Source organism: Saimiri boliviensis, chromosome 1 (genome assembly GCF_048565385.1).
Source record: "Saimiri boliviensis isolate mSaiBol1 chromosome 1, mSaiBol1.pri, whole genome shotgun sequence".
Taxonomy (NCBI): Eukaryota; Metazoa; Chordata; class Mammalia; order Primates; family Cebidae; genus Saimiri; species Saimiri boliviensis.
The window spans coordinates 171,540,018-171,556,617 of record NC_133449.1 but is presented as its reverse complement, the minus strand read 5'-3'; the positions used below and the strand labels follow the sequence as shown (position 1 = coordinate 171,556,617).

At 41.4% G+C, this 16,600-nt stretch overlaps 1 protein-coding gene across 9 annotated transcripts in view; it reads right to left on the bottom strand.

Annotated features, from left to right (window-relative positions):
* Positions 1-16,600, bottom strand: part of ARHGAP26 (Rho GTPase activating protein 26) — a 509,638-nt gene that overhangs the window by 113,713 nt on the left and 379,325 nt on the right. For all 9 annotated transcript variants that reach the window (XM_074381099.1, XM_010338421.3, XM_039467604.2 and 6 more), the window contains exon 18: positions 9,537-9,696. In XM_074381099.1, the coding sequence (XP_074237200.1) occupies positions 9,537-9,696 (160 nt within the window). The remainder of the gene's footprint in view (positions 1-9,536; positions 9,697-16,600) is intronic.

The window sequence follows — 16,600 nt, the reverse complement described above, 5'->3', positions numbered from 1 at the left end:
AACACAAAAGGGTAGATTTGTTTTCTGCCCCAAGTGCCCAGTTAATACTGTCCAAACTAACAAACTAATTCCTATTTAGTCAGGAATGTCTTAGAGATAAAAGTAAGGAAGACCGTAAGCCTTCTGGAAGCTTTTGGGGAATAAAATTGTAAAACAAAAATATAACTCTGGGTAACTCTTCCAAGTATTCCCAATTTCAAGCTTCCTGTAAGTGGAATTAGCAGATCCATAAATACCAAGCTACTGTTTCCCCGCAAGCTGCGAGTAACAGTGGTTAGGGGTCGTTTGGCCTCTGTAGTCAGACAGACCTGGGCTGATTCTGGTTCTGCTGCTCATTCAGTGGGCAGCAACACCTACAGCTACACTGGCCTCACCATCACTGATGTTGACATCATTGCCATATCAACGCATCAAATACAGAAAAGGAATTTATGATCATCATATGGGTACAAATCAAACTGGCTTTGGAGCTAGGCAGACTAGGGTTCAAATCCTGACTTTGCCACCTACAGGCTACATAGCTAGTAGATTAACTCAAAGTTAACCCTACTGAGTCTGTTTCCCTTGTGCAAGTGGGGATCTAATATCTGCCTTGCAGCACTACTGAAAAGATAATCCACATAAAATGCTCAGTGCAGTATGTGGCAAAGAGCAGACCTGAGATGGTGGTGGTATAAATGTCAATAAAAACAAAATTTGAGAGCTTATAATGCTAGCTTATTGACATGGATTATCTACATGGATTATGTTACTCCTAATAACCCTGTAAGGGAGGTACTAACTATTCTTGCCCTCTTGAGATGAGAAAACTGAGACTCCTTGAGATTAACTAATTTGTCCAAGGTCACATAGATAAGGAATGCAGCTGGATTGGTACCTAGATAGCTTGACTGTCTGGGTCTTCAGCACTTGTGGTCTTTATACCTACTATTAATTTGCGAGACAGAGGACGAAATGGGAAGACACAAGTTTTGGAGTCTGGTGGATGTGATTTTAGTCTCTTACTAGCTCTGTGACCTTGAGCAAGTTATATAACTCTCTGACCTTTGGAGACCTTATCTGTAAAAAAAGTCCCAGGACGGGTGAGGACTGAAGCGCCTAACACAGTTTGACATTCGGTGTTCAAAAGATATTACTGTAGTCAATAAAAAAGGAGACATACAAAAAGGGAAATAATTGGAGATTTAACAATGGATTATTAGCAGTCCGGACATGAGGATTTAATTTATAAGTGTAAATTAAATTAATGTTCTTTGCAAAACATTGAGCTTAACTGCTTACAGCAATGACAGAATTTCCTGTTCTGATTCCCTTGCACTGTCTACAAACTTTAAATTTCATTGATCCCCCTCTGGCCCTTCTTGACATTGCAGAGCATTGACACTTGTGGAATTTGTTCTTAGCCATGTCACATATACATTTTTACACCTTCTTCAATCCCATCTGTCACATGTGCCTACAATTTAAAAGGATTAGGCATTTCCCTGTAATGTGTGTGGCGTGCTCTTTATTACGTGCTGTGATTTTTATGGGAGGGAAATTAGGTCATGATGAAGAGCTCCTAGTCTATAACCACAAAGTAGCTCTGAGACAATAAATCAACGGCAGAGGCCTGGGGATTACAATGCAAAACAGAAAGGTTTATACGGGAAATGAGACTGAGCATTTTCTTGAGGCATAAATGCACCAGGGTCCCTAGTAATTTGGGATTGGTTTGTTTAATGCATGAGGAATGGGGACCTACAACTGTTGAGCATGGCTCACTCCTTCTCATGACAGACAATGAGGCAGAGGACTGCATGGTGCAGAAGCCATAAATGCAGCAGTGGAAGCCAGGCAAGTCTTAGCAGGGCTCATTTATTGTAATTGTGAAGAAGTCAAATTCAGAGGCTGTAGCTGCAGAGGTTTTTTAAGGACAGTTGGAAGTTCTATGTCCCGTTGATATCAGCATTTTGGCAGAGGGAATCAACAATTTGGAAAGGAGTTTGGGGAGCTTTATTAAAAATCTCTCAAAAAGAACCAATTACATTTAGTAACAGAGGGTATATATAGACGGCTTGGGTAATCCATGGAGTGCTGTGATTTTCCATATCTCCAGAAAGATTCTATTTCCTGTTCTCTTTGCTGACAAAGATGAATAGATTAAAGGACAACAACACTCTCCACCCCTATTTGAGTAGCATTAAAGGAGTTTCATAATTCAAACATTTATTAGTTTATCTGGAATTTATTGGGGGAAATACACGTGTTCAAATGCACAACCTACCTCATCACGTTAATGAAGAGTATCTTACACAGCACTTGCTACTAAAAAAAGAAAATAGCCCTGTGGCAGAAGCACTCTAGCCCAGCACACAAGTAAATCTAGCGTCCTTCCGAACCCTAACAAGGAGAGGAATACAAAGCGTACAAGCAAGAACCAATGGAAGGAAAATCTACCAAAAATTTAAAAATAAAAATCAGTGAACAAACTACAAAAGCTGTGACCACAGGACAAGATTAGCTTTCTGAGCAGGCAAGAGTACCAATGACTATCTCAATGCAGTGAAGCATCCAGGCATACCATTTTGCTAATTTTGCACATCAACAACTGTTTGAAATACCAAGGAAATAAAATGCAACTCCCAAATGCTTGTCAGTTGCCAAACCAACTATATTTTATTAACCGATGCACATTTTGTGCACCAAGCCCAAGAACTAGTGCAATGGATTTCAGTGTCACCAATATTTTGGTAAAAGCAGATCAAGGCAGTTTGGTGGCCCAAATCAATCAAATTGAGCCAACTACATTGTAAGTCACTAGCATTTTGTTGGGAATGCAAGGTTGCTTAGGACTTAATGCTTATTGTAGGTGTTAAGTGGGGTTATCCATGATTGCTAGCTCCTCTCCTTGACATCTGAGGTTAAAAGTTAACATGTTAAAAAGGGGCACTGATCTTTGGTGATTTCTGGGAATTAACAGCTCAAGGATCAACACTTCCACATCTTCCACAGCTAACTGATGGACTGGGAAAGGAATTATTATTACTTATTTTGTCAAACATTAATAGGCATCAAAAGAGGCAATGCTGGCAAAAGCCTGTGGTACATAACACATGAACACACATACATCCTGCTTCACATACAGAAACCCTTTCGGGTGCCATAGCCATGAGAAACAGCATGGATTTTTACAGAACAAGTGCAATCCTACTATTACGTGTTGGAATTTAACAGCAAGGACACACACACACATGCCTGAGATTTCACGTTTAACCAAAACTATGAGAAGCAAGCAGTTTGTTTTCTTGATATGATTGCCCTTCTTAGACATCTAAAAGTGTCATAGTCATCAGCAAGTAAGCCTTTAAAACACTAAGTAAAGGGAAAACCTTGTAAGAAATACAATTTCGGGAGTTTGAGATCTTGGACCATGACAGCATTCAATATTTTGTTTTAAAATCTTAGCCAGAAGCATAGAAAATATTGGTTGCTTTTACCCTAACCTTAAGTTTTTACCTACTTTATGTTTTAAGACTCAGTGTGATAAGGTATAAGTTCGGGGAAAAGATTCCGTTCATACGGAAATGGTAATTTTGCATAACTGACTGCTACCTTAACAGCGTGGGAAGAGCCAAAATCTTTGCCATCTGAGCTTTCAACTCTGAAACTTGACTGTAGGTAAAAGGAACTACACCATCAAATCTACTCTTTAGTTCTCATGTAACTCAAGGAGAGTCCAGGGTATGGAGTCATTGATGGGAAATGATGCTATGAGCTAGCATTTCCCCTTAGGAAGTCAGGCAAAAAGAAACAAATTAAGAATCTCTCTCTACCCTCTAAGCAAAGGCTATACGTCAAAGGTGACACTATCTGAGCTGCAAGTTTAGAACAGTATGGTTAATGCTATTGTGTTGTTATTTATTTAATGTGTGATTTTAATGTCAGCAATCAAAGTACTATTTGGTTCAGTTTCCAGGGATGTCTTTCTAAAGTGCTGACATAACCATTTTAGCCTCTACTTGGAAACCTCTGAGAGCTCCCAGTTTTCAGGAGTCAGTTCAAACTTTTTCCTATGGCTTTCATGGGAAATGAGCCGAATCCATCTCACTGGCATCATCGCCCACCACTTCCTGACAACTCACAGTCTTTCACAACCATGTCATTTTAATACAAACAACTTCATTAATGCTGCTCTTCCGAGTGACTGTCCCTCCTATCTTTACTCTTTCTCCGCCTAGAAAACTTCTACTAATCTGTCAGAGCCCAATGCCAGTAGAATTAAATTATTTCTCCTTGGTGACACCAAAACACTTTATTCATCTTTCTGGAGGTCATTTAGCATACTGTATTACAGTTAGTTATATTCTGATAAAATGGGAGTGCCTTGAAAAATGAAGGACCTATTTTACTTATCTTTGGCCAATGGTAGATATTCAATAAATGTTTACTGCATTGAACAGAGATTAACTAGAGTAGATTTCAATACTTGGATTCTGAGAGTGGTACTAAGTTCAACCCCTGTTCTTCTCCTAACCAGCTGCTTCTTAAAGTGTCCTGCACTTCAGGTTTATAATTTGTAAAACAGAGCTAAAAATATTAACCTTATAGGGTTGCTGTGAAAACTGAATGATGGCTATAAAGCTGCTTAGCACAATATCTTGTATACACTAAGCTGTAAGTAAAATTTAGCTATTACTGTCATCATCATTATTTCTAGACTGTATTCATTTAAAGGATTCATTAATGAGTAAATAATCAGTATGTATTACCAACATGGGAAAAGAAAAATTTCCATGAGCCCCCAAACATAATACTATATCTTCCGGCTGTTTCCTGTCTGTCTCCTCTTAATCTAGGATATTTATTTCCCAGAATTGTACCAAACACTGCTTGCCTCCCAGGTCTGTGGGAGACGTGGGGGACCGAAGTTCTGGACCATTGTGACAGGGTAAGCAAGTGGTTAGTGTGCTCCATCTGACCAAACTCAAGCTGTGTGTGAAACACATCACTATGGCTACCAGGAAGGAGATGCAGATGGATTCTCTGGGTTGGGGTGAGGGGGTGTTTCTAGACTTGCAGGTACTATCTTGAGGGTATATAGATGTGAGTGACAAAATAAAGGAGATAATGCTCACTGTTAACCCTTTGGCTGAATGTCTAGTGTTAACCCTTGGAAAACAAGAGAAAGACAGGTAGGCAAAGAGAGAAAAGACTGTATGCCTTAGCCAGTTAGAACACAGAGGCCTCTTACCTTCTACTGAAAAAGAGGTGTTTTACCAGGTTAAGGAAACTGAATTACCCACCTCTCTTTCCTTGTTCTTTAATGCCAATTTGAAAAATGTTTTTCCAGTTTTAGATATTTATGATTTGGTTCTCCATGCCGAGGTTCACAAAGGGCATTGAAGGGCTGAAATTGTTACTACCACCAGATGCCTGAGGCCCCTGGATGTATGAAAAATGACCATGCAGAAAGGAGGAAGAGAGGCACTCTCCATAAAAACACCCGGTTGCTACCTATGCTCAGCACAAGCCACTGATAAGAAAGCAGAGTCATTCCTAAAGGGAACTAAATAGAAACATGCCAGGTACTGTATATCCCCTGCAAAGATAACGGTCAACAATCCTCCCACGCCTGTGTGCACACACTGCCCCTCAACCTAGAAGTGGCATCTAGCGCCCCTAGCCTTGAATCCGGCTGGACTTGCTTCGGCCAACAGAATGTGACGGAAATCATACTTTGCTCCAGGCCTAAGCCTTAACAGCCCTTCCTGCTTCTGTGTTTGCTCTCTTGGAAGTTGGGGCTGGACTCCTGAATGATGGGAGAGCACCGTGGAGAGACGGGGGCCTTGTGGAGGAGGATCAAGGCATTCTGGTCAACAGCTAGTACCAAAGTCCCAGCTGTGTGGAGTGAGGCCGCCTGGGACCTGTCAGTCCCAGGCAAACCATCCCAGCTGATACCACAAGGGGCACACATGAGCGCTTCCCAAATTTCTGACTCACAGAATCGAGTAATAAAATAACTGCTATTTTAAGTGACTAGGTTTGGAGATGATTTGCTATGTAGCAATAGAAAATTAAAGCAGGCATCTTATGGCTCTCTCTGTCTTTCTGTCTATGGAGTGGCTCCAATAGCTAGACGCCTGGGTTTCTTCTACCCCTTTTTTTCAGCACTATGTTCTATTTATTCTTAGAGCTTTCCTAATGATGATTCCGAAGCACAAAGTAAATACCTTATGTAAAATGTTAACAACATGAGAGAATACTATGCCATGGGGGATATACACTTCAGCTCTGTAGTAGGGCTTGTTTCAAGCAAGAGGGTATACACTAACACATGAAAAGGTGCTGCTGGAAAGTACTTCTTCAAGTGGGGTTTCAGGATTTTGTCTAACTTCTGACACTAAAGACTGGACAGAAGAATAGTTACTCCTAGATATGTGTGTGTGTGTTTCTATTATAGAACGTTAAAGCCAAGTCTTAGGAAATGCTTGGTAAATATTAACTAAGACCTTAAATACTATGAAACTTTAGGTTTTAAAACATTTTATTTACGTATTTTAGATGCAAGATCTCACTATCACCCAGGCTGGAATGCAGTGGTGCAATCATAGCTCACTATAACCTTGAACTCCTAAGCTTAAGTGATCCTCCCACCTCAGCCTCCCATGACTATGCGCCACCACATCCAGCTGATCTTTCATTTTTATTTATTTATTTATTTGAGACAGAGTCTCGCTCTGTCGCCAGGCTGGAGTGCAATGATGCCATCTCAGTTCACTGAAACCTCCAACTCCCTGGTTCAAGCGATTCTCCTGCCTCAGTCTCCCAAGTAGCTGGGATTACAGGCATGCGCCACCACACCCAGCTAATTTTTGTATTTTTAGTAGAGACAGGGTTTCACCATGTTGGCCAAGATGGTCTCGATCTCCTGACCTCGTGATCTGTCCACCTCAGCCTTCCAAAGTGCTGGGATTACAGGCATGAGCCAATGCGCCCGGCCCATTTTTATTTTTTGTAGAGATGGGGGTCTTACTATTTTGCCCAGGCTGATCTCAAAGTCTTGGCCTCAAATGTTTCCTCTTACCTTAGCCTCCCCAAACACTGGGATTAAAGGTGTCAACCACCATGCCTGGCCAACATTGTAGATTTTAAAGAATAAATCTCTGACAGCATCCTTCTGAGGACATAAAATTGCTCTGGATCTGATGGCAAAGGTTAAGTTCTACAGGCAGGGAATTTAGACAAAGTGCTATCTCCAGAAAGCCAGAGGCCAGAGCACAGCCATGAATTCTTAGAATTGCTGTAAGGTGAACACCATAAACTTCCAGAAAAGACTGAGGGAGCATCTCCTTGATTTCTATCAGGCTAGGCCTGAAGCTGCACTGAAAAAGGAGTGAAGCTGGCTTATTTGTCAAAAAAAGACAAACCCTATAAAGAAGAAGGTCTATCTTCCCAGAGTAATGAACATGGCACTGTTCTCAGAAGTCAAATACCGTGACTTGGGCAATATTCTATTGATCACATAGGCTAGCTCTATTCAGAGGTGGAGGGCGCTACACAAGTGAATGAACACTGGTGGGCAGGATCGATGGGAGCCATGTTGGAGGCTGGCTGCCACATTCACCCAAAACCAATGTACTAGTGCCTGCTGAGGAACAAAACACAACGTCCCTGCTTTCCTGAAGCACACACGCTTAGAGAGGTGAGAAAAGCCACAGATCTAATCAGTAAGTAAATTATATTACATACTCTATAATTTGTGAGGTCCTATGTGTTAAATAAAATTTATAGGAGGCCATTGGTTTGGACTGGGCTCCTGCACTAGGCTCAACAGACCAAACCAAAATGCAGTCACTCCTGCTGAGGTTCTAGACCATGAGTTCAGAAATAAGTTGTTTGTCTGAGCTTCCAAGAAATGACGAGAGAGCTAACAGCCAGATCCCCAAACAGGCCAGTTTTAGTCAGCACATAAAGAAGTCCCCTCTGCTTTAACTTTCACAAGGAAAGTAACTTTAAAACAATTAATCTCCTTTTTTGTTCTCTTCTTGAGCCCTTTTCTGTCTAAAGCCAACCTCTGCTCAGCTCACTGGAACACTCATTCTATTTTACCGAATGAGGCATTGCCCAATTCCGAAATCGCAAATAAAAGTGAATTAAGATCTTTACAGTAAGCTTGTCGTGATTTTGTCTTTTGATATATGAAAATAGACGAAGCAGGAGAAAAGGGAAAGGGAATGCTGGAAGTTGGGATTATAATTTTAAATGGAGAGATCTAGGTAGATTTCACTTAGTACACCTGAAGGGAGTGAGGAAACATGCCGTGTGGTTTTATGGAAGAACAGTGTTCCAGCCACTGGGAATAGCAACTATGAAGAACTGAAAGTAGGAATGTGCCCGTCATGTCCAGGAAACAGCAAGGCAGAAACGAGATGGTTACAGGAGAGATGCAGATGAGATCAGGTAATAACAGTCAGAGGACAGAGACGACGTGGGTGAACGTATGAAATGGGAAGCCACTGGATAGTTCTTAGCAGACAACTGATACTATCTAACTTAACATTAAAAAAAAATCTCATTCTGGTGGCTGATACCAGAATTGACAGGCCAAGGGTGGAAGAAAGGAAATAAATTAGGAGGCTCTTGTAAAAAGTCAGACAAGAGGTAGTGGTGGCTTACATTACAGCATTATCACTGTAGGTGGTGAGGCGTGGTCACTCTGAATTTATTGTGCATGATTCACTGCCATTCTAGGCAAAAGATTTTATTTAAGAGGAACAGCATTTTTTATTAGATCCCAGATAGGTTGCCGCTAAATGGTGCTTTAGGGAACCCCACACAAGTTCTGAGGAACTTCATAGGGACTTGCTCGTAAGAGCAATGAAGTGGGTAAGGGGACTGAAGCTCTAGGGGACTAAAACTGTCCCCTCCCCAGTTTTATAAGGGCGGCTCTGTGTTAACAGTCTTTAAATGTGGGATGGGAAAAACCTTCAAAAGAAAGACGAGGAACCCCAATTCCCCAAAAGAAAAGATAGACCATAAAAACACACACACACACAAACTGTATAAAAAACACAACACCATTTATAAAACTGAAAGACAAACTAGAAGTAAAAATATTTGCAACACAAATGAAGACAGTTTAATATCTCTAAAATTTAAAAAACTCATAAATTCTAAAGGAAATAATCAAGTAAGAAATGAGCAAAGAGTGTGATCAAAATGAGGCTCATAATAGTACCTCCTTCACTGAATTGTTGTGAGGATAAAATAACAATATATACATCAAGTGTTTAACATAGTTCCTGGCTCAATAAATTCTACCTACCACTGCCACCACCATAACCACCACTGCTGTCATCATAACTACCACTGTTGACACTGCGCCACTACCTTCGTGTTCTCATCACCACCATCACTACCACCACCAGCAACTTCATCATCCTGTCAGTGTCAGGGCCATTAGCAATGGAAATCTGAGTCAACTCTGAAGGTCAATTCCAATGCAGCTTTCCCCCAAGTACATTCTTCACTGCAAGTGACCAGTTACGTATTACCTTTTCATGGTTTTCTATTAGGATCTCAATGACAATGTTCTGAAATTTGATGTCCATAATGGCTGCTACCGTTTCTTCCTGAGGCCTCAGCAGAGTGGGTCCGAACACGACGCCGAGGTTAGCCACCGTCATCAAATTCTGCTTGTGGTTGTTAGCAACACTGGGAGGAAGGAAAAGAAAAGGTACCAATGAGAGAAACTGTGTACCCGGAGATACCAACCGCTCTGTACCCTTCCTATCTTCCTATCTACAGACTCCTCGTCTGTGGAGCCAGAACTTGGGACATTCTCTGATGCCACAGGAATCAGAAAATCTACCACATTTCAGAAATCAGCAGCATCCAGGCTATTTTCCTATTTCAGGATATGACACTCCTTATATCATTTCCATTTTGCCTAAACCAACCAACCAACCAAAGCAGCTATCTGCCAAATTACTAACCTTTGAACATCTGAATCCCTGTTTTGCAAGTCCAGGTAACTGCTAATCCCTCTTAATTACAATTTATGTACCTGGCTGCTGCTTTAAACCACTGGAGTCATTAGCATTTTTCTCTACTGCAAATGTAAAATCTCTTGATAGCTTTAATACATTCACAAACATAAGCACAAAATAGACATAATTTTTAAAACGGGCAGATCTGGATATTTAAAACCAAGTAAGGAAATTCAGCCCTTTAAAGTATTAAAGGCCCACCAGATTAAACATGTGGCTCACATTAAGTGAAATGTGGCACAAACAGAAATAAAAATACACTAGTGTATATTTATCTATATGGCTATGTTTATACTGTCACTTATACTCAAAGTCTAACAAACACACAGGGTCAACAGCTGCTGGGTCTGAGCAATTTGCTAAAGACATACGCATATTTTTGAATAAACAGCTACTCAAAAGATGTATCTGAACTCCATACCCAGGCCACCATGACCTATCTATAAAACTCAATTGTTCACTTGCTGGCCCCATGTGTAAAAAACATACAAATCATCTACCGGCAACAAATAAGTTAAAAGTTAATGTCATTCAGTTTTGTTGAGAAAGTACCAAGAGCTTCCCTAAAATCACCTGTTACAAGAAGGAAGCTATTCATTACTAACTTAAAACCAGAGAGAAATTGGGTAGAGATCGGCAGTTTGCACACACCTACCTCCCTAGCATTTAGTGCTATTTATATGGAGTATTTTTTCACACAATTCTATAAATGCCTCCACTGTTTCTCTGGTATACCCTTTTTTTTTTTTTTTTAAAGAAAAGAGATTTTCTGGATCTTAAGTGCTGGTTTTTAAACAGACTTCATTAAAATACTACATCAACCAATTTTATTAGCAGATGTGTACTTTTCTATAATTCTTTTTTAGGGCTAAGAGTTTAATTTTCTCCTGTAATGGTGGACAAAGCATGGTTAGATCTATGAAACTTTAACTGTGGTGCAGTCCAGCTAGAAAGATAATTTGCTTTCTGATTGCCAAGCAACACCTGCAGCAGGGAGAGTGGCCCGCCTCTGGTCCATAAAGAATATTTCATTAACATTTTCTTAGTTCTTGCTGAGTCTCCTGGTTTTACTTATAGTTTTCCATTCTACCCAGAATCACATCACGCTTCCACTCTGAAAAAGTGAATGCAGATGGTCAAATTCCTACCTGGCAAGTGGGAGAGACTTTGGTTCTGTGCCTTAGTCAATCAGCAAGTATGCATATTTACAAGCTGCTTTTAACATCACTCCTTTCAACATCAGCTCCTCTGTGTGGGAAGGGAATTCTATGTCCTTATACTTCCCCTCCCAAAAGAGCTAAGTCATTAAACTTGCCCTCTTGTCACAAAAGTCCCTTGTGCAAGTGAATCAACAAGCTATTTTTGTATGAAAGTACCTTCAAATTGTAGACCAATATAAAAATACATGGTTTGGATGATGATCATTTTTCCCTGTCATGCTCCTCCACACTACATCTGACTAAAGCAAAAGCCTCCTAACTAGGGTTCCTGACCCAAGAACTTCTAACTTCAGCTTTATCCTTCCTGCTACTAGTTCCATCTAAAACCTCCCCTGGTGAGAACACAATGCCATGGCATTTAGCATTCAGCAATGCTTTTATTGTTTAATTGTTCTGATAATGATAAGTATAAACCTTTAGTGGGCCCCACTGTTTTTCTTTCTTACATTTTTTTTTTTTTTTCAAACAAACAAGAGCTTTCTCTGTCACCTAGGCTGGAGTGCAGTGGCATGATCATAGTTCACTGCACCTTCACACTCCGGGGCTCAAGAGATCTTCCTGTCTCAGCCTCCTGAGTAGCTAGTACTACAGGCATGCATTGCCACACCCGGCTAGTTTTAAAATTTTTTTGTAAGAGTCAGTCTTGCTATGTTGCCTAGGCTGATCTTGAGCTCCTGGTGTCAAGTGATCCTCCCAGCTTGGCCTCCCAAAATGGTAAGATTATAGGCGTGAGCCACCGTGCCTGGCCTGCCCAACTGTTTTTAATACAAAGTCTGAACTCTTATAAAACAGCATACCTTTCCTCAAATCACCACTAAGCCTTTCTGTGCCACTTCACAGCTTGGGTCCCTGGGCAGAGTAACTCAATATCTATAAGTGTTGGGTTCCTCGTCTTTAAATAAAGGAGAGGTTGGGTGAATAACATACCTGCTTCATGTGAATGTTGTACAGATTAAATGTGATAATGCATGGGAAATATGGTAATTATCACACTAATTCACTTTTCACTCTCATTCCACTTCCATACCTCTCTGCCTTTGTCCGTTATCATTCCTCTGCCTGGAATGCTATTAGGCTGCTTTGTTTGTTTGGCCAACTGTTAATATGCAAGGTTCAGCTCAAATGGTCCCATTCCTTTCTGTACTTTCCTCTCACTTTTCTCCAACCCTCTATACCCAACAAAGGCAGAAGTGTCGGCCTGCTCCTGCATTCAGTACACTGCGCTGTCACCCCTACCAAGGCCTGACGAGAGGAAGTATGGTGTTTTATTTGGTAAAACCGGTGCTGAGCACACTGCTTCGCACACGAGATGCACAATGAGCGTTCACTGAAGTGTTAAAAGATGGGGGGAGTTTCTGAGTAGGCATAAAACAATTATTCCCAACCCAGCTATTTACTCATAAAACTTCAAATTATTGTTGATGATTTTTGGAGAATGTATCTCAACTATCCCAGCCTCCCTTTTTAAAGTCTGGAGCTATGTTCCATTTCTTTGACTTAATTAAAGAGTAATAATTACTCCTATTTGCAGGCCCCAATGCTCGAAGGCATTTGGAAAAAAGGTATAGTAATTCTGGATTAGCAACTCTGAATATAAATAGGCTTGAGGTAACCTGGCATAATTCATTTCCCTTTTAATGATCCATGTTATTTTAGAACTTAAAAAACACATTGATCTAAGTCTTAGAAAACTTTTTTTGGCAGGGGTGGGGGAGCTACACCTTTCATTATTAATGACCATTATCTTTCGGCACACTGAAGTAATAAATTGATCTGTCACTTGATTATTACTGCTTGCAACTTGGTACAGCTATGTTCATTACTCCAGAATGAATTATTAATGGCTTGAGATCTCTATGTATCCCGGACAGAAAGGCCTAGACCTCAGCCTCTGCTGGCACCAGCCATCTATTATAGCTGGATGAATTTACAGGTGTGTGGGAAATAGGCTGGCAGAGCACTGGGGAGCCAGTCCAGCAGAGGCCATGGGACTCGCTCATTAGCAAGGTCTATAAAACATGGAGAACCTGCTGTTTTGTTAAATTGAGCTGTCTGAGTTCCACCTCATACAGCTCAGAATGTCATGTTGAGTCTTGACTTAAAATCCACACAGAGAAGTTACTTTCACACTACATACTGCAGTAAAGGAGTTTTGACACACGTCTTTCAAATCCCTCTGTCCATGTGGACTGCTCTGCTGTGGTGTCTTTTGAAAGAACTGCCAATTCTATCATTTGGATGCTGCAGAGAAACAGTTCTGCATGTGATATTCACTTGGAAGAGACACAGTTTCTTCCGTGATCATCAGAACTGCTTTATCCAATGAGAAGCAGTGGATCTCCTGAGGGGCATGACTTCAGGGCAGTTGTTGGGGGTAGGAAGGTATATGTACCCCACGATCCAGGGAGTTGCCTCATGAACTAGAACCAATGACGAAAGTGCATGTTACATGAAAATGGCCTTGGCAGAGGGGCTGCCTGCCACCTTTGCTTCAAAAGGAAATAGATGAAGACTCTGTTTTGGTCTCATATCCTTTGAGGGGCAGAAGGAGGTAAATCACTTTCAGATAAAGATGTTGGTGGGGATGGTGATAGAGGGAGCATTATGATGGGAAAAGACAGTAGCCAATCCTTTTGGGGCCTGTAAGGCAGAGACCACCCATGCTGTCATAGGGATTACATATGTTTTCCTGGAGTTTAAATGAGAGTCAGAGCTCTCTATAAGTGTTAAGTGGTACTTTAAAAAACGAGACGGGTCCTAAAGTACTCCAGTAATACATGAGTTTATTGTAGGGTTTGCAGATAGGTTTCATCTTGAGGCCTAGAGTAAAATACCAGACTAGTCCTGAGGTATTCTAAAGATACATAAGCTTATCGTAGGGTTTGCAGATAGGTTTCATCTTGAGACCTAGAGTGCTGTCAAAGAATGTCAAAGCTGAGTACCAGCTCCGCTGGATACAATGTAGTGACAGATTCGCAATGAACCATGGGTTGGATGCGCGGAGCAACAGCCCATCCCACTTATCCACCATTCCCTACTTGTTTGCTTCAGTTTCCAATATTAAATTGGAATTAGGCTTACAGTGTTTTAGACTTTTCAAACAAGCTACAAAAACTTTTTACATCTATCTGACCTTCAGAATAACTCTATAATAGTAGCTCTCAAACGTTCTGACAATGACCCAAGGTAGGAAGTACATTTTATCAAGCAATACACACATACATAAACAGACACATCCCCACACCATATCAGAAACAAAAGTTTTCAGGAATAGTAAGTATGATACATTCTGATATTTTCTATTCCCACGCTATCCTAGTCTATGTTTATCCAATAAATTATTTTCATGAGCCACTTATATGCCATGAACTACTATTTCAGAAACACTGCTATAGAGGCATAAAGCGCAAGTATTCTCTCCAATTTGCAAATTTGGACAATGAAGTCTAAGGGAGATCATAGCACAGTAGCTGGAGTCAGACAGACATTACCAGCTGGATGGCAGCAGGCAAGTCACCTGGCCTCTCTCAACCTGTTTCCTCATACATAAAATGGGAGCAATAATACGCATCTAGTAGCTTATAAACCTGGAAGGCTGATTAAGTATGATTAAGTAAATCCCTTGGCATGAAATAATGGCTTAATAAATGACATCTGCTATTGTTATGGCAGCTGTCGAGGTAGTGGTGATGAAAGTGGTAGCAGTAGCAGCAAGTGCCAATTTAAAGCCACATTGTTAGTTGGTAGTTTCGCTTGGTATCCTGTCCAGGAACCTTAGTGGCCTGCTTCTGCCTGGGGCAAGAGGTCTCACCTTCTCCACCTATATTTCAAAGACTACTGTACCCTATTTGTATTTCTCCTCTTTTCATTCTTTTGTGTAAAAAAAGTATAAAATACTTTGAATCTATAGAAAACCTCAAATCATAATTTTTTTTTTTTTTCTTGAAATGGAGTCTTGCTCTGTCACCCAGGCTGGAAAGCAGTAGCACAATCTTGGCTCACTGCAACCTCTACCTCCTGGGTTCAAGCAATTCTTCCACTTTAGTCTCCCAAGTAGCTGGGATTACAGGTGTGTACCACCATGCCTGGCTAATTTTTGTATTTTTAGAAGAGATGGGGTTTCACCATGTTTGCCAGGCTGGTCTCGAACTCCTGACCTCAGGTGATCCATCTGCCTCAGCTTCCCAACGTGCTGGGATTACAGGCATGAGCCACCACACCTGGCCGTAGTACTTCTTTTCCATCACTTCCCTATAAGCACTCTGGCACAATAGGCCGAGAGCCTCACATGAAGCCAAAGCAAAGCCACCAAACTTACTTTGTCTTCAGGACACCAACAACATCATGCCCCTAGCCTGCCTGGGAAGTTCTTCCCCACCATACAAAGCCCACCACCCTACAAAGCTCAGCTCTGAGCACTCCACTGACCACTGGAGGCCACACCAAGCTCTCTCCTCTAAGAGATACATCTCAGTCAACCCCATGGGATGTTTCTACAACAGCTGCTCTCCCCTGTTCACAAATGCCTTTGGACTATGGGCTGAATCAAAACCTTGGAGTGAATCTTCTGCAGAACACAGGCAGGTGCTGGGGTAGGCCTGAGGTGACCAGTTCTGAAAGTATTATAGGCAAGGTAGTGGGTATAAGCTGCAGTTAGTATCACCCCTCTCTACCACCCTTTCAGGGAAGCTCCAAGCTCTAGAGCTGATGAGGATTTGCTGGAAATGAAGCTGCTGGAACAACACTTTTTTTGTGGCTAACCAGAAAAGTTTAGTTTCCAGGATTGTTAATTTGGTTCTTTTCACCAGCCTTAAATCCATCCTTTGTATATAACGGGATGGTGGGGGGAATCCCCACCAGCACTAATTGCATGTTTTCTACCAAATCAGACTCTGTGTTGCCTAGATACTACCTGGACCTGGTGAGGCAGGGCTGCTCCAGCATCACTGAAGAGGCCTCTGCCGAGAGCACCCATTGGAACCATGAACACAGCTTGCTGCACTGCCCCAGTGGTGGCACCAGAATGAGGGTGTCAGATAAATCATTCTCTGTCCTGACTGAGGCCTGGCTAATCAATCACATTTGACATCTTCCTGGGAATGGTTATTTAGTGAGAAGACAGACAGGAAGCTTTGAGTAATTAATTGAGTGCTTATGCTGGGTATGTCCTCACAGTGTCTCCTATGGTGGGTACTTCTACACAGTGTCTCCTAACAGGAGAACCTTTGAGGCAGGCAGGTACACACTATCACTACCACTTTACAAATGAGAAAAGAGAAGCACCGAGAAGTTAAGTAATTGGCCCAAGGTCACAGAACTAATGAAGGGCAAAGCCAGGAGAGGAATGAA